This window comes from Caloenas nicobarica, chromosome 2, assembly GCF_036013445.1.
Source record: "Caloenas nicobarica isolate bCalNic1 chromosome 2, bCalNic1.hap1, whole genome shotgun sequence".
Taxonomy (NCBI): Eukaryota; Metazoa; Chordata; class Aves; order Columbiformes; family Columbidae; genus Caloenas; species Caloenas nicobarica.
The window spans coordinates 101,220,149-101,246,346 of record NC_088246.1 but is presented as its reverse complement, the minus strand read 5'-3'; the positions used below and the strand labels follow the sequence as shown (position 1 = coordinate 101,246,346).

General features: G+C 40.8%; 2 protein-coding genes across 8 annotated transcripts in view; one reads left to right on the top strand and one right to left on the bottom strand.

Moving 5' to 3' along the window:
• INVS (inversin) overlaps nt 1-12,990 on the top strand; it is a 98,510-nt gene extending 85,520 nt beyond the window's left edge. For all 6 annotated transcript variants that reach the window (XM_065627690.1, XM_065627689.1, XM_065627687.1 and 3 more), the window contains 4 exons: nt 47-857; nt 5,724-5,956; nt 6,892-6,972; nt 9,628-12,990. In XM_065627690.1, coding sequence (XP_065483762.1) covers nt 47-857; nt 5,724-5,956; nt 6,892-6,972; nt 9,628-9,743 — 1,241 coding nt within the window. In that variant the 3' untranslated portion in view covers nt 9,744-12,990. The remainder of the gene's footprint in view (nt 1-46; nt 858-5,723; nt 5,957-6,891; nt 6,973-9,627) is intronic.
• Nucleotides 10,796-26,198, bottom strand: part of TEX10 (testis expressed 10) — a 63,937-nt gene continuing 48,534 nt past the window's right edge. For both annotated transcript variants that reach the window (XM_065627694.1, XM_065627695.1), the window contains exons 13-16: nt 15,059-15,139; nt 13,456-13,637; nt 12,232-12,442; nt 10,796-11,016 (exon numbers count right to left, since the gene is read on the bottom strand). In XM_065627694.1, the coding sequence (XP_065483766.1) occupies nt 10,903-11,016; nt 12,232-12,442; nt 13,456-13,637; nt 15,059-15,139 (588 nt within the window). In that variant the 3' untranslated portion in view covers nt 10,796-10,902. The remainder of the gene's footprint in view (nt 11,017-12,231; nt 12,443-13,455; nt 13,638-15,058; nt 15,140-26,198) is intronic.

Below are 26,198 nucleotides of genomic sequence, written 5' to 3'. Positions count from 1 at the left end.
CACTGGATCAGAGACTAAGTGTTGTTTTTCATTTCTCTGTCTAAAGATTCACTGAGGAAACACAGCAAAAGCAAGTCAACTTGTGTCCAGTTCCATTGTGGCAAAGCGAAAGAGGGAGCAAAAGTGGAAGCGAAACATCAGCAGGTTGCAGCCGTGACAGAACTGGATGGAGAAAAGCCCGGGGCGCACAATGCCGTGGCGACGCGTACTTGTGCTCCGAGGAGCAGGAGGCAGACCACTTCTGCTTGTAGGACCGCTAGTGCTGGGGAAAAATTAAGAGATCAAAGTCAGTCTTCATCTGGCAACAGGGACCATTGCGAAGGAACAGCTGTGTTCTTCTGCAACCTCAATTGTACTGGTGGAATTGTGAGAAACCCGAAGCAGTGCGAAGCTGCTTCCAAAGGCAAAAGGCACCAGCAGAAATCCAGAAATAAAGAGGTAAATGATGAGCGATGTTCACCAGCTGGCTCCAGTAGACCGGGAACTGCCAAGACGGTGTTTGTAAACACCCGCAGTGACAGCGAGAATGCTGTAGAACAAACTAACAAAGTGGGAAATACCGAGTTAGCAAAAAAGGCCTCCCCTTTATTGTCTGCTGAGGCAGAACCTACTGGAACTGTGCCAAGAAACCCAGCGGCGTGTTCTGCTCCTGATGACAGTTGGAACTTGGAAAAAACAGGCGTAATTGGATCCAGGAGTGCAGATGATCAATTATGTTCTGTCGCATGGCAAAGTACAAATATTGAACTAATCCCTTTAGAGATTCGAATGCAGATTATAGAAAAAGAAAGAAAAAGGAAAGAGCTGTTTCGGAAGAAGAACTATGCTGCTACAGTCATACAGAGGACATGGAGAAGGTGAGAACTGCTGTTTCATTAGCTAGAGAAGAGTAAGATACAAGTAGATGGAAATTAAATTAGTCTTCTTGGCAATGTGCTTTATTTGGTCCTTTAGCTTACAACATTACCAGTGCTAAATCAGGAATTTAATAATGTTTCACCAAACAAGTGGAAGTGTGTTTCAGTCACCTAGAATTACATTAGTAAGTTCATAAAAAGTGTAAAGTGAGTGATTACTTTTAATAATTGGAGAAGTTATTAAATTTCTATTTCAAGCACTGATACTTCTTTAGAGAGTGCCCATCAAGATTTGCCTAAGCCGAGAGTTCACTGCTGTCATGTTCATTAGCAAACTTGCATGTGTACGGATATGGGGTTTTTTCTTCTGAAAAAAGGTTTTTGTAACCAGATCCTTCAGTACCATTTACTGACACACCTGAAATTGTATTCTGACTTGCGTTTTAACTGGAGAACCAAACTGAAAGAGGTTTGGAAACTCAAAGAGAGTTTCTTCCTGTGCTCAGCACTGGTGAGGCCCCACCTCGAATCCTGTGTTCAGTTTTGGGCCCCTCACTACAAGAAAGACATTGAGGTGCTGGAGAGAGTGCAGAGAAGGGCAACGAAGCTGGTGAGGGGTCTGGAGCACAAGTCTGATGAGGAGCGGCTGAGGGAACTGGGGCTGTTTGGCCTGGAGAAAAGGAGGCTGAGGGGAGACCTGATCGCTGTCTGCAACTACCTGAAAGGAGGTTGTAGCATGGAGGGGGTTGGTCTCTCTCTCAGGTAACAAGTGATAGGACCAGAGCAAATGGCCTCAAGTTGGACCAGGGGAGGTTTAGATTGGATATTAGGAAAAACTTATTCACGGAAAGGGTTGTCAGGCATTGGAACAGGCTGCCCAGGGAAGTGGTGGAGTCACCATCCCTGGAGGTGTTTAAAAGATTTATAGATGAGGTTCTTAGGGACATGGTTTAGTGGTGAACTTGGCCATGTTGGGTTAACAGTTGGACTCAATGATCTTAAAGGACTTTTCCAACCAAAATGATTCTATGATTCTGCCCACACTGAACTGCAGAGCAAAGCAGCCACGTCTTCAGTGATCTACCACTTCTGCCATCACTCTCTCCGCTGCTTGCTAGAGGCTGAATAAATATTGCCTGCCTTCCCGCATTTTTCCACACACTGTGTAATCAGCTCAGTGCTGGCAATGCCCTACTTGGCCTTCTTTTCTAATTTAGATGCCAAATTCTTGTCTTATGTGTTCAGACCCTCAAAAGGTAACGTAAGTCAGAAGTGAGATAGGAGAGTATATCCCTAAGCGATACTATTGCTTCTGAAGGCTGTGCTTTTTCCACTTAGCACTGAATTGAATTCCTTACAGAGGAGTAGGTGCAGTCAAAGCTTAAAGATATGTAGCGAGTGCTTGTGCAAATTTCCTCACAAGAACTGGGATGTAAAGCTTTGTGTCGAGCTAGCTTACCTCTGTAGAAATCCTTGTATTCCATTTGCAGTTTTGACTATAAAGATTTTGAGTCGATCTCTTTAAACTGTCCACCTGCTGGAACAGCGGCGGTGTGCTCCCTCAGCAAGAAGTGCACATACTTCTTTACACCACTTTGGAAATCGTGGGGATTAAAGATTGTTTAAATGGTGTTTGTTATTTAAAGAATTAATAAAGAAAAATGAATATAATTGTTCTGTTTGCAAAACTCACATCTTATGGAACACTGACGAGGATCATAAATTCTGCAAGACTGCAGGAGAGGTTAGTTTGGCAGTTCCTCTGCTGTCATTTTGTCACGTCTGCAGCCAGTTTACTGTCGCTAGAGCTTTGAAAGAGTTCATAAGATTTGCAGCAATATCTTAATGCATTTATTTCAGTGATTGTTTTGATGCAGAACACCAGTTTGTTAGGCAGTGATGCTGAGGTGGGGGCACTGCAGCGTCAGCAAGAGCCACGCTTCCCTCCTCCCTTCTCTATGAAGTTGGACCAGATTTCCTCCCAGTTTCCACGCTATTACCACAGCAATGATGTTTCTTTTTTAAAAAAGAAGAGAGTTCTGCCTCTTCCTTGGGTGCAGAGTTCATGTAGCTCAAAAAAAGAGGTGGTGTGGGTGTTTTAGGATGTGGGTCCCACGTCAGATGGTGGCACCTGCCTGCCAAGGGGTCACGGGAGCATTTCCAGCTGGCTCGCGCTGGGCGGCTGTATGTGCTGACTATTAATATGTGACTTGTTCTGTCTCTCCCTCCAAAATATCCGATCTCACATTCACTGTACACCAAATTACAGCTCTACAGCAGGTACCTACTGTGTGGCTGTGGGTCCCGCCCAGTCCTGTGTTTGTCTTTTGAGTCCAGGCTTGCATTGGTAAATAGTGTATACTTGTAGACAGCAATAGAATTATACGTTATACATGATTAATGCATAATTCTGCGTTAGAAACATGTAAAAGTCCATGCTTGAGTTCTGGCATTTCTTTACAGTAGGATTAAAAACATTTGTCTCGCTGCAAATTTTGTAGTTGTGATTTGCGTATTGTCAGTTCATTGAGCGCTATTGCGAGCTACAACACAGTGGTACTGGACAACTTAAGTGTATTAAACTTGCCTTTCTTGGGAAAATGTTTCAATTCCCACAGTCCACAAACTTTACAAATGTAGCCCTCAAAAGTGTATCTTAAGGTGTGTGTCTTGCCAAAGGTTAATTGTTCGTCCCGCTCGTTGAGGCTTACAGATCTGTGTCTGGCTCGCTCTCTCGTGGGGACACTGAGGCCTGTGGTGTTCTCTGGGGTCCACAGTGAGTCACCAGAAGCTGCAAATAAATAAGTTGTTTGCTGTCTCTGTTGCTCTCCTACTCGAGTCAAGCTCTATCTTTTTCTATATGTTACTGCTACGTGCACACTTCGACCAGCAGTAGCTTTTAAGATTCGAGCTTCTGTAAAAATTAATCTGAATACCAGCGTTGTCATTTTGCACGTATTTTCCATGTTTCGTTTTTGTGCAGTAGCTTTGTTGACCAAGTATTGGGTATTTTGTTAAGGTACCACATCAAACTTGGTCCCATTCTTTTTCTCTCGCGAGGATCGGGATGATCTGTTCCAGGAGAGCTGAATTAAAAAAAGATGTGTGTGCGCTAAAGAGAACTGCATACATCTTCGCAGTGTCGGAGCCTCACAGCTGTTTTCTTGTTGCTAAAAACTACCAGAAGTTGTCTACAAACATGAAATCACAGCTGGGTGCAAAGGTGGAGTGCTTGTGAATGGGCCATTTCACGTATCAGCAAAGGCTTCTGGCAAGAATTACCAAATTCCAGGAGAAAAGCTTAATATTCTTTTCTGCTCAAGTATAAACCGGTTCTCCAATTGTTTTTCCTGCAGTGGCATTCACATAACCCCTCCTTAGCTCAAGTTCTGTTAGCAACTCACTGTCATTGTGCCCCCTCTTCACTTTCTCTTCCTCTCTTACCCCCTTGAAAAGTTTTAAGTGATGTGTTATTTAACAAAACCAGATCATTTTTTTTTCCTCCATCTCTTAACAATGTTCCTGCTCTGATTTCATACAGTGCTTTGCAACGCGTAGGCGCTGTGGACATTTGTTAGTAAGATGCAGTTGCTCACCACCTTTGTTAGGTACTTTAATGAGCTGTGTAACAGTACATGCCTGAATTCTGAAGCTCCACTAAATTAAGATTAAATAGATTTGTCTCAACTAGCAAATTTCACAGAGGTAATTTACTAAGCTTATTGAAATTTTAAAATTATTTGGGGTATACCTGAGCTTGTCATCCCCCTTTGGCATTCTGTTGTGTACTCATTTTCTGTATACGGCTGCTGTCTTGTTTGAATTATATAGTTCATTGGCTTATAACATATATTTAAACAATTTGTATCTGGTTGTGTTGTCTTTTGTTTTAATTTAGAACTTGTTGTAGATGGAGCAACAGAACAAAATCACCTCTTTCTCCCTCCTTCCTCATTCCCCTGACTGGGGCGTCCAGTAGAATGCCAGAGGGGATGATGATTGATGTGTTTTGGCCTGTTACCAAACGCTTATAATTACCATTTTACAAGAGTTACACAGTGGTCCTTTATGACAGGTTTGTACCAGAAAGATTCAGAGTTAATTGCTGGGCCAGTTAATTGACTTGTGAGTGTGAAATGCCAATATCTGATCGAATACTTATATCTGGTTCAAGGAAAAACAAAACAAAAACCAAACACCAAACAACTCCTTGTTGCTGGTGGCTTCCCACCAAAGTGGGAAGAAGGACAGACAATCGGCCGTGGCAAGGTTGCGTCGAGAGACAGGGACTCTTTGGAGGGAAGGGGAAAAGAAGCACGAAGAGATTGCTGAAAACAAGGTGAAGGGAGCATCTTCAGAGGGAGGGATGGGAAGCAGCTCAGTTTTCTGTAGAGGACACGAACCCATAAGAGGTGGATCTGGCTTGTGCGTCGCACTGATTGACTGAATATACGAAGTGGTAAAGCACACGAGAAAATTTGGTGTTACTTAGCTGTGAATATAGTGAAAATGAGAAAAGAGTATTGATTATACTGCTATATCATAAATATTTATAGGATTTGTCTTCTCCAGATTTTCTATATATTATAAAGCTTTTGATAAGCTGATGTTGCAGTCCTGGAACTTTCGACACCTGTAATGCCAGATCTCTGTTAGCTGTGTGAAACAGTGGCCGCATCCAGAATTGAACCCAGCTCCTACTTTTTCTCCTGAGCAAACATTTCTTATCCAAATGACTTAGCACATCAGTGGGAGTTCTGTTTTCCCAGTTACTCGCGTAATCCGCCATGTGAACTGATGCATGGAAAGCACCAAAGTTAAAGCAGGTCACCTAAAACAAGTGCTCTTCTCTTTTCTGCTCTCTAGTTACCAGCTCAGACAGCACTTGTTTCAGCTTCTCGGTGCGAAGCGGCAGTGCAAAGAAGACGAAGACAAATGGAGACAAGAGACAGCTGCCTTCTTCATTCAGGTTGCTTGGAAGAAACAGCTGAACCACAGCCCCCTGAAAGCAGCTCCGTCATGTAAAAATCTGAAATCCATGAACAAAACCAGCTCAGCTGTAAAAACCAGCAGGCAGTCCATCCTTAAGCAGATCTATGGTAATTTTGTCTTCACTTTAAATAGCTATGCTTTTATTTTTGTAACAGAGTGTATCCTTTTATACACTTCTCACCAAACTGTTAGGGATTTCGACTGTTTATAAAAATTAGTCTGAATCTCAGGTGTGCTGGGTAATGGTATTTTTGTTTCAGGTTGAAAAAAAAAAAACCAAACCTTTGTGATTTAAAATGGCAGCTGCTCGAGCTGTTTGAATCCCCACACAGCGTTATTCCAGTACAGGTCTTGAGCAACCAAATAATTCTGTTGCCAGAGCCACTCCCAGATACCCATGTGGAAATAGAGCAGTTGACCTGGGGACTGGTGGCTGTATCGATGCACTGTGGCTATCTGGATCGTGGTTTCATTTTTTTAAGCATTGTTTTCAACTGTTTTGGTTTGGGACTGGGTTTTTTTAACATTTCCATTTGAAGAATACGGTCTTGTTCCATGTTAATAACTTTCTTGTTTGAAGACAGCTTCTGGTTTTTTGGAAGATCATCTTTTCCAGTAACACTGCACTGCTTTGCGCTATACCTGTGTGCAGGGTGCAAAGGAAGGGTAGAGGAACAGCATTGCTTTAAACCTTGAGTTCCTCTACAGCGTGGCTCACTGCTGGAGTAAGGATGTGCTAACTGTAGCTATTTATTAGTCGCTTCTATCAGGGCTCTGTTGTTTAGATAGCCAAAAATGATTAAATACATGAAGCTCATAATGTTATTTTCCTTCCTTTTTTTATAGCAACTGCAAGATGTGTTTTATCTTTAGTTAAAGTCCAGTTGAGGTTGTCACAATTTTCTGTCATGAGTTTTGTCATCATAAATGAGAATAATTCTTAGGATAAAACAGTACTGTAACCTGGTTGAATAGATTCTAGCTATACCTAACCACATCTGTATGTGAATAAACACAGAGCTGTTCATATTGTTTGTTAAAGGACGTTCTCAGGAAGGCAAAGTGTGTCAGCCAACAAGAGCTCCTTCTAAGCTGAAACTTTCTGACGTGCAGCTGGTCTCAGGTAGGACACATACATTTTAAGAATAGTTTGATGTTTATATACATGTGAGATTGGTTTCAGCTTAGAATTCTAAGAAAAAAATCTGCTCAAGAACTGGGATCTCATATCAAAACATGTAACTACTACCGAACTCCACTCTTTCTTTTGCTACATTTTGACTTATTTGAGCTGTGCGCTTTTATCCTTCAGTCATTTGTATGAAAACCTATTTTCATTGGGCTGTTACTAGGAAAGACCTTAATATACTGCACTTGTACAGTGAGAAGCCAGATAACGTTCACCTGTGGTTAAAATAGCTTACAGATGCTCATACTTTGGTTCAGCAGCACAAACGTTACTAGTCCTATAGAAGAGAGCAGATTTCTACGTGTGCCAAGAACTTGCACGCCTGTTTGCTTGTTAGAAATACATGGTTCAGTGCATAGACGAAAATTTGAGAATTCAGTGTTGGTCATCTGATCTCTGCCCTTTCTTCTAAAATGGCATAACAGAGTTCCCGCGCTGTGCACAGAGCCTCAATTATTTCATAGCACTTTAGTTGCACAAAGTTTTAAGGCTGTGACAAAAATCATGCATTTATTTTTTGGTTAACTCAGAAGCCATGCAGCCAGTACCAGGTCTTCCTTGGGAAAGCCTTAGTTCTGTTGTAACCAAAATGTGATGTATAGAACTGGTACTGGGGCAGCAGGGTTGGCACAATCAGGACTCTCAGGCTGTGCAGGTGGACAGATGGGGCTATGGTGTGTAAAACAGGAAAGCATCAAAAAACAGTGAGTAAAAGTATTATCTAGGCCATTAAAGGCTGAAACTTTCATGCACGTGGCATTGACAGCTAGCTTAAAAATGAAGTTTGACTACGTGTTTGTCTCTGCTACTACTTCTTTACTAAATTTCAGGCTATTTCAGGCTTATTATGCACTTAGTCAGGGATGGGAGCTATAGTTCTATTAGCTCTTCAGTGTGTGATGTTTTAGCTCCTCGTTGCGCATTTGGTCTTCATAGCTATTTCACATGTAGTTCTGGGGCAGCCACGGCCAGATAGCAACAAAGCAAACACTTCAAGACAGTAGTTCAGATAATTTGCAAAGGGAAGTAAAATACATTTTTCCACTAATTTAACAAAATTCTCAAGTCAGAAGGAAATCTGACAGTAGACTTGTGCTTGAGTTTGTTAGAATTGTAGGTAAGTTTCTGCCTCACTAAGAGACAGAGGCTTTTTTCTGTTCACTGTTTGAAAATGGCTTTAATTAAGAGGCCTGACCAGACAGGTGTTTGATTGCCACCTCTTCATGCAGATAGGAATCTAAATTTTAGAAGAGCTTTAGCAAATAACGCTTCTTTTTGTTTAATTTTTCAGGACAACAGATCTCCCTGTCTTCTGAAATAAAAAGGCTTTCTTTGGAGATTTGAGTGTCCTTTGCTTCATAACTTGGTGACGAGTAGGATAGTGATAGGAACTCTGCCCAGTGCCTTTAGAACACTACCTACTTTTATTCATCTAACAGGAGCTCAGGGAACTTTAGCCCATACTTAAAGACAATAACATGTTTCTCATCTGCCTGCCTTTGCACACGACAACATTACGTTTGTTGGAAAAGTTCAGAGCTGTCAGTGGCTAATGCCAGATACTCCAGTTCTGATGTAGGTCAGACTGGACTGTGCCGACTGATTCTTCTCTTGCGGACGATACAGCTGGGAAGGTGAAGACTGTCAGCCTGAGCTTTAATGTTCCTAGAGCTGGTGGAAAAAGGACAAAGTGACAAATCTGTAACAGGGACTGACACCAAACTCAGTTAAACTTCCGGGCATAAGCAGCCCGAACACTTTGGAGTGGGGACATGCAGAAGTTATTGAAAGGAAAGTACAAATGAGTACAGGGGGCAGAGGGCGACAGGTAGAAAAGGAGAGTGCGATGGGATGTACAGACATTGGGTACGTGCTTCGAAATACTCTGGCAAATAGAGCCCTTATGATTGTTATAATTAAAACATTTAGAAACCTGAAAGTTGTTCCTTTTTCATATACTTTTTTTTTATTAAATAGATTGCTTTTGTCAATTAAATAAATGGCCTTTGAAGAGGTTCTCTGCAGCAGGCCAGACAGATAAGCCCCTCTTTTTGTTTCACTGTGGACATTAAAGTGTCTTTATAGAATGGTAAAGGAGGAGGTTTTGCAATTCTTAGCATTAGAAAGAGGTCCTTGCCATGTGCTGGGTTCACCCCTTCAATAAAATGTTCAGATTTGTACTTGGGATGACCCTGGCTAGAATGGGATAAAGTACCAAAATGTTTACATCCAATCTCTACAAAACTAGGGAAGGAAAACACACATATTATTTGTAGCATAATATAGTAAATAAACATTGAATGAGTCCAGGCATCTAGCCAGACTCAAATTTTTGCTTTCTGATAATTCAGAGAGTCCTCACTTTAGCCTCGGAAGAGTTTCCTCTGCCTTCTAGAAATTACCCGGTACCTGACATTGCTAAATTATGCTCAACAAAACCTCTTGCTGCTCTTCATCGAACCCAGGCAAGAGCATTGTGTTGGAGACTGAATGGTAGATTCATTGTTTATGAAATCTAGAATACAGTGTAGATGAAACTTATTTTTACCCACTAGAGTTACTCACCAAACCCATTTTGTTCTTTTACAGTAAACAACCTGCAGTGTGTTAATTTGCTGGAGAACATGGGAAAATCAAAACAATTTTCATACAACATGAGACCAACCACTGCTGCAAAATCAAAAAATACAAGACTCAAGCACTAAGCAAAACTGAATGTTTGGAATTTAAAAAAGCGCATTCCGGTACAACTGTTATATTTCATAACGTACAAGTCACCTGCAACATATTAAACTTGAACACATTTTCAATTTTGTATTATCTCAACATTACATGCCAAGCAGACTTCTAAGGAGCTGCACTCATTTTATTTTTGTGTACAAGTTAGTTTTTAAATGCAACTGTTAATTTAGTTACTGACAGGATGAAATCTGAATTTTTTTTGAAACAGAAAATGAAGCACTAAGCCCAGCATTACAACAGAGTTGCAGGGGCTCCCAAAGTTTTCCTTTGTCAAAAGTAGAAATTTTGAATGTGTTCATCGAACGTAGTTTCAAAGGAGTGGGAAACTGTACTAAAGATGTAACAGGTTTGAAGACTGCCGTTCGATTTCCCCTCAAATTTATCAAATATATTAGTATTTCAAGATCCAAACAGGAACCAAAGAACAACCTTCACACTCCACTTCTGTACTAACGAAACAATTGTTTCTTAGCTAGCTATGGGTTTGGAAGGAAAAGTAGAGATGTTGACAAAGAAACCACTCAGTAAATACATTGCTTTCCACAGCCTATGGAAATTGTTAGGGGCAGGATGTGTTTTCTACCCTTTCAGATTATCACCAGTTTTTTCTGTATTCATAACTATTTTTATACATGCACAAAAAGAGTTTCTACAGAAAGCAAGAAAAGATGGGACTTATTCTAGAAGAAAACTTGTTCTTATAACAGCTTTGGAGCTGCCAAGCCTATGTATCTTGCACAAAGTAAAAACATGGACTCAGCAAAAATAAAAAAATGTCACTCTAGTTTCAAAGTATATTGTTTTTCTATTTTTTCCTTCTAGTTAGTATTACATAATTCTATTTTTTTAATTAATATGATGCTTAGAAATAATAGATGATTGGCAAGCGCTGAAGCTTCAAGGAGACTGGATTTTCTTCAACACCCATCACTGCGGTCACAACATCTACAAAAACAACTGCCAGGAACGTCTACTTGAAAAGAAAGGCAACAGAGGTGTGCAGTTCTTTGTAAAATTTTTATTCTGTTTCACTTACAAAAAAATTGACAAGCTTTGTTCCAACATCTTCCATTCAAAACTAAATAGAAGGAAACGCTTTACAATAAATGCAGTTCGACCTCTTCAATATACCGCATTCATAGGGCCGGGTCCCTGGGGGTGAGAGGCAAGGTAGATGTTGAAACAGTAATGGAGGTCTGTCAGCCACTGCTCCTGAACTTCACCGCTCTTCAGTGTCTGCAAAGAAGGGGAAAAAAAGGCAACATTCAGTTTCACCACCAGCACTTGCGAAGCTTTGCTTCATTTTTACAGTTTGCCAGGTGCACTGTTAAAGGTGGTGATGGCCTCGTTCACTGCACGCAGCAACATCATTCTTCCCATTTATACATTTCAACATGGTACATCTGCTAAAGCTGAAATAATGAAGTGTTACTACTTGGTACATTGAGTTGGTGGTACATTATGAAGTGTGTGAATTACACCAGCTGTGATTTCCTTACTCTTCGTTGTAGCAGCTTGCTTACTTTCCAGTTCTGCAATTTATAAGTCAATTAAAATGCAAATGAGCATGGTTCTACTAAAGCAGGAGAGCTCAATACTCCGGTCTACAGAACTGCTACCAACAGACCAACACAGCCTATGGGCCATTAACTCCCTCTCCTTAACGTTCATCAGTGGTTAAAAAAAACCCAAACACAACCCATCCGCAGTGGAACATCACAAAAACTTGCTGAGGCATTTTCAACACCAAAGGAAACCAACCATCTCATTCTTTGTCAGAGAAAGTGCATGATCCTCTCTTTTATCTGCTTTCACCACCATTGAGGTTATGTTTCTGGTAACAGACCATTTAAAAGCTACTAATTGGCTATGTGAGGCTTACTTGTTAAAACCTGTAGAACATACCAACTCTCTGCGCTCAACACTAGTAAGAGCTTTGTGTAAAGGCAGTTTTAGATTTTTTTTTTTTCCTGGATAAGCAGCTGTAATAGTCTCAAAAATACTGGAATGTAAATACATTAATAGAAGCGCTGGGTTTTGCAATATTTGAAAGAGAATATATTCTGTACCACACATATTTAAGAGAGTTTGTCTGATTTAATAACTTCATACGCCTGTATACCCCTGCTCCAATAAATGAAAAAGATTAGTTTCTTATTTTGGGCAGCTCTCCCTCAGGCTGTGTTGGTAACCTGCTTCCAGTGCCTTTTGTTGGGAAGCCAACTGCTGCCCAGGGCCACTGGGCTGCGTACAAGCTCAACTTCAGAACTGTCTCATCTGTGCAACAACCACAGGATCTCGGACAAGTAGCAGCCTGCGACACAGCCTGGACTTCGAGACAACAGAACATCATAACTTGTGTTTCGCTAAATATCTGTACTTCACATTTGAAATGATTTTTAAACCTTGTACGCCCTTGTAGCATGTGGGAGACAACAAGAAGTTTCATACCATGATGTCCTTGATAATCTGTTGCACCAGAAATTCATTTGTGATCATATGGCTCCGGAGCTGACCGTGCTGCATGAGTAAGCGAAGCAACTGAGCAACAACGGGCAGCTCCTCCCGACAGATCCTGCTCACTTGCAGACTCTGCAGCATCAGTCTCAGTAACCGTGGCAGGAGTGCTAATGCAGAAATACACGATCCCCACAGCATATCCCTGAGAGGAAAACAGAACAAAAATTGAAGTGACCGAGGACGCATATTTCCAGGATGCTTCTGTGAACTGGTCTTGTAAGCTGTGCAAGGAAACGTGCCTCTCTGAATGTAATCGCACCAATTGCCTTCACCATAATCAGCGCCAAAGAAGAAAATTTGTATGAGGAAATGCTAAACCTGGAAATGTTCTAAAACTGTACAGCACTGGAAAAAATGTAAGGTCCTGCCCTGGAGCTAGAAATGTTGCTGAAGCTCTTACACAGTGTAATTTCTGCTTGATGCAGCTGGGAAGAGGTTTTTATTTCAGTCATTGTTCAGGTACACCTGAATCGTTATTTAAGAAATCAAACAATGGAATCAGCTTTTTGTGATACGCAAGTCATTAAATAGAGTAAGTGAAGGTTGACTCTGGCTTGAAAAACATGTCTTAAATTTTAAGTAAGCTTTGAGCAACTTTTCTGTATATGGAACAGTTAGAGAAAAAATCTGAAGTATAAATTGTTTAAAGACATTTCTGTTATACAGGTAAATAAACTTATTTAAATCTGGTTTCTGTAGTTTGTTTTTTTAAAAAAATCAAATGGATTTGCAGTCTATAAAATGATGCCTGAGAAGTTTTGTTAAATCTGAAATATCAAGTCAGTTAAGAGTACAAGCTTAAAAAGCCAAATCCTTTGCGTGTCACTTTTCAATGTATCTAATGAAACTAAAGGCTAAAGCTAAAGATTAAGGTATAAATATCTACCTTTCTGAAGTCAGGATGGTTCTGACATCTAACTAGAACAACTGTAAGTAAAAGCTTTGAGATGAAACCTTCTTCAGTTATTGTTTTGAATAATTCCAGCTAACTTTGCAGCTCTTCTGCTTAAGTCCAAGTACTGTTTTGAAGTAAGCAAATGACAAACAGCAAAATAAATTGGGGGAATGGGGCAGGGTATCCTTTCATTTTACATCTCTAAATACGCGTGGGTATAAAGGCAGAGACAATTAACATGGTAAGAAAAGCAGCTTTACCTTTTCTGTACATGTTCTGCATCCTCTTTGTCTAAAGTCAGCAGAAAGTACAAAAGACTGTAACAACAAGAAGCTAAGAACTTGTGCAGGTTTTCACTTAGGATGCAAGCTTGATCCAAGAGCTTATTTATGGCACATAGGACAGATCCAGCTGTGCTATCAGGTATTACAACCAATCCAACCTGTATTAAAATTAAAAAAAAAATAAAAATGAAGCAAACAAAACAAAAAGTTCACTTTATTGCACTTTTTTGCTGGTATACAGGCATATCTACAGCCAAGTGATTCTCTTTCATATCATGACATAAATGACTTTGTTTCTGTTCAAGTTCTACATGCTACTGCATTTTTTCAAATCGCTGTTTTCCTAAGAAATTGCCACCCATAACAACAGAAGGTTAAACCGGCATCTTCATTCCATCCCCTCTAAATAAACACTAATCTCAAACGTATCTAGAAAGAAAACCCACTGCTTCGAGCCTTGCACTGAAAGATGGTACAGGCACCAACAGTCTTTTGGACAGAACAGGTCTTTCCTTTTAAGCATATATCATGGGACAGAGCAGCCCTTCTGCGGCTTGAAACAGCAGCGAGCAAGTCACTGAGGCAGAAGGAAAATCAGATTTACTCTCCAGAAGGAAAAGCTTCTACTGGATCGTCACCAGGGTGAGTCTCCTTAGAAATCCAACATGCTCAACACGAAAGAGCATTATGAGCGGAGTTAAATTAAAGGTAAGGAAACGTACGGTGGGGCCACAGCTGGGGTGATACACTTCTATTGTTAAAATGAGAACACCTTGAGTAAGGGTTTTACAGGCACGATAAATAAAATAATTTAGAAAAAAATGTATCTTTTTTTGGGTAGAGGCAGTGAATTAGAAAGCAGTTTAAATTTTGAAGTGCTGCTCAGTAACTATCCTAGATTTGTGTCCTGTAAAGCCATAAAAAACGGTGCCACATTAGCAATACATTCTTTTTTATCTTTTTAAAAAACTAATTTAAGGAGTTTTAGAGTAGCCTAATTTGCTCACCTGCAATTACATTGTTTAAGCTGACATAGACAGTTGGCTCACTTCAGGTCAGCTCTTTTAGGAATGTTTAGAAAAAGACCAATAAAGAAATACAAGCTACGGAAATGTGGAATGTATTTTGTTGGTATGATTATTCATGAGAGGTGAAAAATAAAGAACGACGATGAGTTCAAACTTCTAAATACTTCCAATGTAAGAACACAAGGTGTATTTCAAGGCCAAGAGCACAGGGAAATCACTGTCCCAAGCTGACCCTGCAGCAGCCAGTTGCAGAGGTTGGAGGATGGTGTTCCTGTGTGACAGAAGATGTACTGCAGCTGTCACCAAGACCGTGCTCAAATGGACAGTGTCGTAGAACACAGAAGCAGACTTAAAAGCTGTCATTTTAGTTAACACCTACCCCCAGTTAGCAGATACCATTAGATATTTTTTAAAACCCCGTTAATCTTGTTGAAAACTTTTGCAAATGCTGAAATTATACATGAACTATCTGGAATAAGTGGATCTGAGGGTTAATGAGACTTAAAAAATTATCGCAAGGAAGTTAACCAAGAAGACGAAATGTTACTTACCAGATATTTACAGATGCCAGTCTGGAGAATGTCAAAACACTGACTTTGTGAAGGTATAGCGGACAAACTGCGACAGATCATCTGTTTCAACAAAACAAAGTTATATTTAGGTAGACTAAATGCAACCAGCAATCATTCACTGTGTAGTCATACTTTGTTGACAGACCTAAATACAAAGCACCGACACAGACACAAAGCAGCTTTGTCTCAAAGTATTGATTCTTTACAGTGTATAAGAGTAATATTGTCAACATAAATTGTTCAGTGTTAAAAGAGATGACAGTCTGTATCACTAGTTGTTTTGGTAGTAGCTTTCTTCATTTTATCTATGTGATACAAGTAGAAGGCCACAAATATTCTATCCAGCTACAACACCACACCAAGCCTCCACCTGCCTTTTCTCAGATCTGAAGAATTTAAGAAAAGAACTTCCCAAATAACTATCAAGCATGAAACAGAAGAATCACAATGAAGCAAAACAAAAAAACAGAGCAAAGAAGAAAGTAGCAAAGATCGATTTCCAACTTATTTTCCTCTACACTGCCAAAAACATGATAGCATCATTTTAGTTGGAAGAGACTCTCGAGTCCAACAATAAATTAGGCACTAAACCATGTCCCTAAGAACCTCATCTCTACGTCTTCTAAACACTCCCAGGGATGGTGACTCCACCACTTCCCTGGGCAGCCTGTTCCAATGCCTCACAACCCTTGCCATGAAGATTTTTTTCCTAATATCCAACCTGAACCTCCCCTGGTGCAACCTGAGGCCATTTCTCTTGTCCTACCACTTGCTACTTGGGAGAAGAGACCAACCCCCTCCATGCTACAACCTCCTTTCAGGTAGTTGCAGACAGTGATCAGGTCTCCCCTCAGCCTCCTTTTCTCCAGGCCAAACAGCCCCAGTTCCCTCAGCCGCTCCTCATCAGACTTGTGCTCCAGACCCCTCACCAGCTTCGTTGCCCTTCTCTGCACTCTCTCCAGCACCTCAATGTCTTTCTTGTAGTGAGGGACCCAAAACTGAACACAGGATTCAAGGTGCGGCCTCAACAGCACCGAGTACAGTTGCACAATCACTTCCCTAGTCCTGCTGGCCACACTATTCCTGATACAAGCCAGGATGCTGTTGGCCTTTTTGGCCACCTGGGCACACTGCTGGCTCATGTTCAGCTGCTGTCAATCCACACCCCCAGGTCCTTTTCCACGGGGCAGCTTTCCAGCCACTCTTCCCTGAGCCTGTAGCGCTGCCTGGGCTTGTTGTGACCCAAGTGCAGGACCCAGCACTCAGATTTGTTGAACTTTCATACTTGAACTTTGAACATCATGTTTAGAGATGATACAAAATGTAATATTACAAAGGGAAATCTTGATTTATGAACTGCCAAAAACTTTCTGGTGCTTATAAAATCAGGAAACTCTATTAGCTACCCAGAGGTTTGATGGAAAGAATTAAAAAGAAAAAGTGAACTGAAGAATCAGATCTTAACTTTTTAGTAAAAAACACTGGAGTGAGAATCACCAGGTTGGGGAGGAACAAAAAAAAAAAAGTCAGTCAACCAAGACCCCATGAAATGTTATATGGCTCCTGGACAGGATAAAGGAACGAGAGCTCTAGTAGATCTGCTCATAAGCTGTACTACAGTCCTCAGCAGATGGATTTCTCTGTTCCGCTTTTCATTCCCATCTCTTCCAATAATTTGCAAACTAGTCAGAGCCGGGATGACCTCCCTCTGGTTACATGCGTTGCTTTTCCCACCAGTGTCAACCGAAGCCTCCAGAAAGCAAGGCACACAGCACGAGTGTGTTGATAGACCATTAGCAGTCATGACACTCTCTTAAGGACAATGAAGATGAAAGAACCAATCCATGAGGAGTTAAACATTCTGTTTGTGCTCAAGGGAATACGGAAAGAGAACAGCAAGATCAGATGTTTGCGGGAAGGAAGAATTTAAGTCTCTGAGTTTTACAAATACTCCAACTAAGCAAAAACCATTCCTCTCAGATACCTTGCTGACTGAAGAAAGAGCTAAAGAAAACTTTCACAGAATGATCTGAGGGATTAAATTCTGTGATAGTGTCCTGGTTTTGAGACTTCACTTGAAGCAGAGCAGGTCAAGACACTTGAACAAGAGATAATGACAAAACAGAAAATATCACTCACATTACACCAAAAATAATAGTCCACATTTCTAGCTGAAGAGAGACCCCAAGGAAAGGAAAGGTTAGGGAAAAAACATTCGCTCAAGGTCCTGCAGCATGGAAACTCAATCCTAAGTAATGTGGATGCCAGTGGTGGTTTAATCAAGATGGCCAAGCAGCGTCATTTGTGGTGATATAAAAGTGTGCTCAGCTTTTTCAAAATTACATGCTGCACGTGCTTTTAGCCTTGCTTCAGCTGGCCAAGTTCAGGAGATGCTCAACACATCCGCTTCACAGAACATAATACTGTCGGGCTGTCAGGACATTGCTCACGTTAATCAGTATTATAGGTGTAACTGTGCAAGCATTTTGTTTGACTAGCAGGACTATTTAAAAGAATTTTATAGATACACTTGCACTGAATACCCTTATTTTTGATGCATTTATTTAATAATGAAATATTATTAAAACTATGTACTCTTATCTTAGATGATAGTGCTTCTGTACACTGCAATTTGAAAGTGATAAAATATGAAGTACTCTAGAGTATTCCCAAGAAATGCACTCAAAACATTTGCGTATTAGCAGCATCAAGGAATGAAGTCAAACTCAGACAGAGGTAACTACTGTGGATTGTCGTGTCAAGGACAAACTCTGATGCCCATCTGACCTTATTTTAACAAGTAACACTTACACAAAAGGGAAAGCTATGTTGATGAAATCTGTCGGCTGACAGCTCAAAGTTCAGAAATCCTGTCACGACAGCAGGATTGGACTAACCTATAGAAAAGATCGCACGGGTTTGATGCATAACAGATACAGAAACAACTCGGTGAAAGAGAAGTGACAGGTCATGGTGCTCAGAGAGCAATAAAAACTTCTACATGCAACTAGAAGTTGTAATAATGGGAAATGAGGAAAAAATTAAGTTGAACCAGGGCAGATCATAACAACTGACCACAAGGTAGTTGTGATACAACCATGAAACAGGCAAATATCACTTTAGGATGGAAAAATAAAAATTATCACAACATAAGTGATCAATACTACTGAAGATACATTCAGTATTACTCCATAAGACCCTACTTGGACGGTTTCTGAAACACTGTGCAAAACAGGAGTCCCTCATTTTCAAGAAAGGTAAATTCCAACACAACAGGCATAAAAAAATTGCACGAAGAATAGAGATTCTGTCTTACAGGTGTGAACAGAAGGAACAGGTTGCCCAGAGAGGTGGTAGATGCCCCATCCCCGGAAACATTCAAGGCCAGGCTGGACGGGGCTCTGAGCAACCTGATCTATGATTCTATGATTCTGTGAACTTCATCCACTTAGGCTGGCAAAACTATAGTTGAGAAGGGATATTATGGTTATTTACAAATGCAATAAAGCGGTGAAAACTGCTGCAGGAAAACAAATATAACCAAACAGCAATAAAAAATAACAATGATGATAGATGGCTGGGAATACAGATGGAATGAAAATTAGGAAGGATCATTATGAAAGAGGAAATGCAGGAGACATTTTTGCTCGTAATACACTGCTCAGGAAGTTTACCAAAGGGAGATGCCACATGCCTGTGAGCGCATGACAACAGACACAGTAAGGCAGGGAGATCCCTTCTAATTCAACATATATCCACATGAGGTCAACATATTAAAGATCTTGAGGGCAAATCCACCAGACTCGCTCTGCAAACTAAGGTTTCATCATTAATAAAACCATTATCAATATTTTGCCCTTAGGGCTACAGCCCTGGACTAGGCCTACCAGTCCACTCAGGTTCTCCCCAAGATGACAAGTTGCAGGAACATTTCATAACGAGTACAATGCACCGACACTCGGGCTGTCCCAGAATTGGCAAGGAAAACAGACATCACCGCACTGAAGAGCAGCACACTTGCTTAGAAGGGATGTGGTAAAGTGCAGAATGCTTGGCAAGTTAGTTTTTCAAACTTTTAAATCTCTGTGACCTTCAAAATGGCACAACCATTCCCTATACCCCTACATTCCCTATTTTTTCTACGATTAAGCGGGAGTGGCAATCCTTTTCAATTCCATAAATTAAATCTGGCTTGAAATGGCTTTCAGAACAAATGCCTGGTATAAAAAGTGAAACTGAAATGTTATTAGACACGGAAATGAAAAGCAAAGAAAACTTAATTATTGCATCAAAATTAGTATTTTTCCTGTCAATTTATTTTCCTTAGGCGAGGGTTTGCATGATGTTTAATTTCCATAATAAAATGTCACAGCTGATTCATTATTTTACATTTGATCACCATTTATCACATTTTTGGCGCGTTCACAGATTGGTTTTGGACTAAAGCCAGAGTAGTTTTGTTTCAGAGTGTTACTCAAGTGAATGGACAGAGTGAGCATTTCTGATCATAGTGGGAGGGGTTATAAAATACTTGTTTCACAAAGGTATAACAGGTTGGCTTAGAGGTTTTGTGTTTGTCTTTAATTTTGTTTGAATGCCCACTTGAGTAAATTCACAGAAGCACAGAATGGTTTGGGTTGGAAGGGACCTTAAAGATGATCTAGTTCCAACTCCCCTGCCATGGGCAGAGACACCCTTCCACTAGACCAGGTTGCTCAAAGCCCCATCCAATTAAGCCAAAGCTGGAGAAAAGCATAATCTTATTATAAATACAGGGATTAACTGTTAACATTATTCAGCAAATACTACAGGCTTCCTTATCCATTGGCAGCTTTTCAAACCAAACCTTATTGACCAGACAAGCCCAACTACCCATCATAATAATGATCTACGCAACTATGACAGCAAGTTCCCTACTAGTGCTTCATGGAATTGTGTACTACAGGGACCTCCCTGTCTGCCATACCCAAGACACATTCCACCAGCAGCCAGCTAAGGCTGGGAATGCAGCCCAGGAACACGCCCTACACTTTTTAGAGATCCTGACACCACAGAGTAGATTGCAAATGTGACCAGAAGGTAGTGCCTGCAAACCAACCCTTCGGCCAAAACCAATACCAAGGATACCACTTGCAGTAAAGGGACGTTGGGGCCATTGACACTAAAAGCGCTCTCTGAAAGTCACCTTTGCTCCGTTCGCTTGTCCCCACACCATTAACTGGATCTCAGAGGATGGGTCAAGTCACATGCTGTTTTAGTCTAGTCTTCATCTGAAGAATTAAAAGCATTTTTGCTGCTGACAGCCAGCTGAGCTGACTCTTAATCCAATTTGAAAAAGGCTTTTCATAGCTCTAATGTACAATCAGAGGAATCCATCAGTTTAATACTGCTTTTCTATTAAGATGTGCTCCACTCCAAAAGGCAAGAGTTGGGAGGACCCAAGGAAGTCCAATGCCAATCTGAGCCCTCAGGGCAAGAAGGACCTGCACAAATTATGAACCGAGAGTAATGTTTTGTTCATTATTTAACTGCTCCCAATCCCTAAATCACTCAATGCTTCCGTAATGATAAGATTCCTGACTCAAAAAGCCTCAAGGGAAACATTTTATCAGGAACTCTCCAGGGGAAATCTGCATATAATTTCAAGCTTGATCATGCTGCAAAATACTCTCTTTTTCAAAGAAAAATACCTTCTTCCGAAGACACAAACAAGCGTGAGCACCAAGAGGAACCAAGCAAGTGGAAAAAATAATGGATCAAGTATTTTAGCAGGCCACACTGTGGAGTCAGACCAAAGACACTTCAGACTCCAAGGGAAGTGATTTTTTAAAAACTAAATCTGGCACACACCAGACACTATATCCTAATGTGAACTTTAAAATATATTTTTCAATTCACATCGACATCCACCTCAAACACGGGTAACTAAAATGTAACGGGCTGTTCCGCAGTCAATTCCCAAGCCCTTGTGAAATGACTGTTGCGAGAGGGACTCCATCCAGTGTAACGTGTTACTGCAGAGCGCAGAAAACAAGAAGTTTTCAGGTGATGGGGCAGGCAATGAAGCCTGTCGTCTGAAGCTCAGCCAGCTTCCCCCGAAGCGCCCTAGCTTATCAGACAGTGTACTCCCTTGACAGGTGCTGCTTCTCTTTCTGAAATAAATTGATTTGACAGGGCAATATTAACAGTGCCCTGAGTTGTTGAGAAAGCTGCGTACAACAAGAGATCTTTGTTCATCTGCCTTGGCTAAGCTCACAGGGGCGGATGTGAAAGGTATTCCCGATTCAGTGATTGCAAAAAAACAACCACCACCACAAACCAAATCCACACAAACAAAAAATCCCCCACAAAACCCCTACACAATCACAACAAAACAAAACCTAGGTTAAAAAAAAAACCAAAAGGATGGAACAGAGTCTGCAGGAGAACATTACACAGGTGGGCAACAGGTAAAAAAAAAAAAAAAAAAAAAAAACAACTATGGGGCTAATTTTACATTCAGGGTAGCAAAACAGGAATACAGAAATTTAAGAATTATAAGTGCTTGAGAACACGTATTGTGTCCTGATAGTTACATAATCTTGATAGATTACCCATTTACAAACACTTAGAAGGAATATGAAACACAGTTAATGTCCAACCACTAGCTCAGAAGCAGGATAACTGCAGCACACAAACTCTTCTCCCACCTGATGAACTGTGGCGATTGCTTACCTGCAGGCTCCTTGGCTGTGGCACACAGCCTGATGCTAAACCTATGTTAAAAGCTGACTAAACCAAGTGAAGTTCTCTTTATTTGCCAGTGGACACAAACACGAGTGACAACCACCACTGCCCACCTACCGTGTAACAATTTGATCACTTGTTTAAATGCGGCTACCGGCAAGATTTGGTACAAGGAGGCAAAGAACTATGGGCTGGATGTCTCCTGCTGTCTCGGTAAGTGATACGCACTTCTGAAAATATTATTCTTTTGTGAACGAAACCAGTACATTCTTGTCCCACAGAGCCTGTCTTTTTGAGCAAATTTAGTTTAGATATCACAAATCAGGAATGGATTTACAGCATAATGCACAGTAACTGTGGAGATTTTAATTTGCATTAGTTACATGCAGTAACATGTGAGCTCCCAGCTATAAAATGCCACAAGTTAGGTTTTTCGGGGGGGTTGTGTTTTGGTGTTTGGGTTTTATTGGGGTTTTTTTAGTTGTTTTTTAAGTTTCATATCTTAAGAAAATTATGGAAGAGACCTTTAAAAAAGAGCTTTTTTCTTTTTAGGAGGTATTGCATTTATTTATATAATTTCTCTTTTGTTTCTTTGAAATTTGCATTATTTTTCAAGAAAATGAAAGCCATCTCATTTTCATTTCTTAACATCAAACTTGGATAAGATGCAATTTTACAAAACACTAATGGACTTATACAGAATTTTTTTTATTCTCCTTAAAGAGGATTAAAAATTGTAGCATATTTCTAGTTCAGAAGGGATACTATTTTCCTTCAGCTGCCTTTTCTCCCCAATGTATCTCTCCTCTGAAAGCCTCAATGAAGACCACAAGTTGAAGTCTTACAGGCAATTCAACTCAAAATCTTATTTAAAAATCTATTTTTTTTTAATGCTTAATGCTTTTGAAATGCTCTGCTTAAAGTTAAGCTTCAGCACTGCAACACCACCATTTACTTCGAGAAAAACACCCTTACAGGGCTTTTAATTTACACACATTGACTCGCTATCTTTTAATGATTTGTCATGATTTCCATAGCGTTATCAGTGCAGATGCAGCCTTCCCAACTCTGTTTCACTTACAAGACTACTCTGGTTTTGACACACATTAGTATATCACATCATATGCATCCCAAGGTTTTTGAATTCAAGACTGCTTTTAAAAGCAGTTGACCTTCCCACGTGTTTGGTCTTACACAATTTTAAACATTTTGTTGAGTATTTTATTTCTTCAAGTCAGTTATGCACTCAATATAAGTACAGAAGCTCAACTTCGAGAAGAATTTTTGAATTATGGTTTGCTTTCCCCCTCCAAAATGTTCAAGTGTTACAAACAGCAAATATTACAACAACGGAAATTACCATGTTTACACGGTTACTTTGCTAAATGTTCATTCCTGTTGGCACTATTTCATTTGATGCTAGCAGAGCAATTCAATTACAGGGGAGTGAACAACATTACCGACAAACACTATAGGCACATTTAAAATGAACAAAGACTGAAGCCTCTTCCCTTAGGCTGCAACCATTTATTCTGGAGCCCCATCTATTTCAGCTGCAGGGCTATGATTTTAAATAATTGGCTTTAATAAGACAGAAGTCATTTTAAGTAGAAGTTGCTCCAGAAAAGGAACCAAGGCTTCCACATTTAACAACTCTTTCAGCAAAATATAAAGACTAAACTTCACAGCTACACAAAATGGCATTTAAAGGGACACTTTTCTGTAGCACTGCTCCATAAGTGAAAAATAATAATAATAATAATAAAAGTTATAAAGAGTATCTATCTCACAATGTTTTTTGTTGTAAAGCACTTAGAAGCATTAACTCCTATCAGAAGTGGATTTGTTAGGTGGCGGTGTCACCAATCACACTTAGAATCATAGAACGTCCTGAGTTGGAAGGGACCCACAAGGACCATCGAGTCCAACTCCTGTCCCTGCACAGGACAACCCCACAGGTCACACCATGTGTCTGAGGGCCTTGTCCAGTCTCTGCTTGAACACTGTCAGGCTTGGGGCCGTGACACCTCCCTGGGGAGCCTGTTCCAGTGCTCCACCACCCTCTGGGGGAAGAACCTTTTCCTAATGTCCAACCTAAACCTCCCCTGGGACATCTTCCTGACATTCCCTTGGGTTCTGTTGGTTTTAGCCAGAGGGATCAGCTCCTACCCTTCCTTCTCCCCTTGTGAGGAAGCTGTTGACCACGATCAGGTCTCCTCTCAACCTCCTTTTCTCCCGGCTGAACAGACCTAGCCACTTTACTCACTCCTCATACGGCTTCCCCTTCAAACCCTTCACCAATTTCATAGCCCTCTTCTGGACACTCTCTAGAAGCTTTATATCCTTTTTATCCTGTGGCGCCCAGAGGTGCACCCAGTGCTCCAGGTGAGGCCGCCCCAGTGCAGAGCAGAGCGGAACAATCCCCTCCCTGCCCGGCTGGCAACGCTGTGCTGGATGCACCCAGGACACGGGTGGCCCTCTTGGCTGCCAGGGACACTGCTGGCTCATGTTTAACTTGCCGTCGACCAGAACCACATGCTAACAAGTGCACTGGTTATATTACAACATGCTCCAAGCCCAGACTGCCAGTGAAAATACCTTCTTTTCCTTTATGCAAGTTGCTCTTTCTCCAAAGGCAAGTATTTTCTCCTCCCCCATCTCTGGCATGCATGTGTTATACACCACATTCCCTCTCACAGCTCGCTACCAGTAGAAACACACACCACTCACTGCACAGGACAGCTGGCTAGTGCCACAAGGCTGGGACTGCCCTCCTCGGGATTTCTAAACAAAGCCAAGCAGTGAGCAATGAAGCCAGCAAGCCGTGGCCTCCTACAGATTCATGCCTGGGACTCTTCACCCCTCTCCCTTCTGTTTCCTCAGCACCGTCACCCCAGCTGCTCCTGCCTCACAACGCCCCAACACCCCATGGACCGAGCGACAGCCCAGTTCAGAGCGATGCACATGCAGGCTGGCCAGCAGGATGCAGAAGCCAACTTACCAACTCCCTTGTGCTAATCGAGAGGTTTTTTTCTCTTCCACCTGCTTATTTTCATAAAACTTACAGGCAACTAGTATTTGCAACTTTATAATTTTAGCAGAGACACAAAAACTAGCCCATGGTTTAGACAAAACTAGTGCTGGAAGAGAAGAAAGAAGGATGGACGGACTAATAATAATCTGATTACTAGTCTCATTTAATCATAGGAAATCAGGCTGTCAAATAATAATTCCATCAGTTCCCTATTTATTTTAATCCACAAAGTATTTTCCCCATTATGAGGAAAACCTTAATTACAACTACACAATGAGAACTCTTTTAAATGAACAATTCTCATTCTCAACATAAAGCAGAGTCCTGAATGCTGCCTGCTCCGCACTCAGTGGAAGGCTATTCTCACTTCCTAGGTATTTTAAATTACTACAAATATTTCCTTAACATTACAGCATCACCATAAACGTCCTTATCCAGCAAGGGAAAGCATGAAACATACAGAATTCAGAAGCTGTGCTGCTCTACCGGGTTTCACCAAAAGCATGACTCAAGCTGGGTTTTATTATTTCCTGTAGTACCACTTTATCTAAATAAAATAATTTTCTGTCATAGCTAAAAATATTTTCATTCCAAAACTGTGTCATACCTTGAACTATGTCCACTTGAAGAAATCGGTCTCCAAACATACCTCTGTCGAACTCCATACACACAGAGCTATCGTATCCCACTGTCTTTCAAGACATCCTAGAAGAGCCTCAGGATTTGCTGGCAGTTTTCTTCTCCCCAGAGGCTGCAGCTCTGGGTCTGGGGGCTTTTGTTGCTGCTTTTTTTCTTTTGAGAGGAGACCAGCTTGTTCAATACCTGGTAGAAACCACTTGCTCTATAAAAATTACTCCTGTGCAACTTTGGCAAATCTTGAACTGAAAGGGTTTTTGCTAAGCCAGGATTTTCCTTTTTTTTTTTTTTTTCCCCTTTTTCTTTTCTTTTTTAATTTTCTTTGAAATGGTCCAGCCTCCAAATCCCAAAGTTTTTATGGACTACATTCCCCTGGATGTTTTCTTTAAAAATTGAACATGAAATAGAATATAGGTAAACATGTTTGAGGCTGGAGAATGGTACTCAACAAGGAAAAAACTCCCAAAACTGTATTAGATATTTAAACACAGAGAAAGTAGTCATTTAAAAGCCTAAACGTCTGATTTTTTTTTTTTAAATGGACATCCACTGCTCTCCCCTCACCCAAACGTTAGTCACTTTGTTGCAGAAAGCCAACAGGTTGGTTGAGCACATTTTGCCCTTTATAAATTCTTGCTGACTATTGCTGATCACATCCTACATGTACCTGATATAACCCAGTTTACTAGAAATGTTCTCTCCACAGTCATGACCGCACTTAGG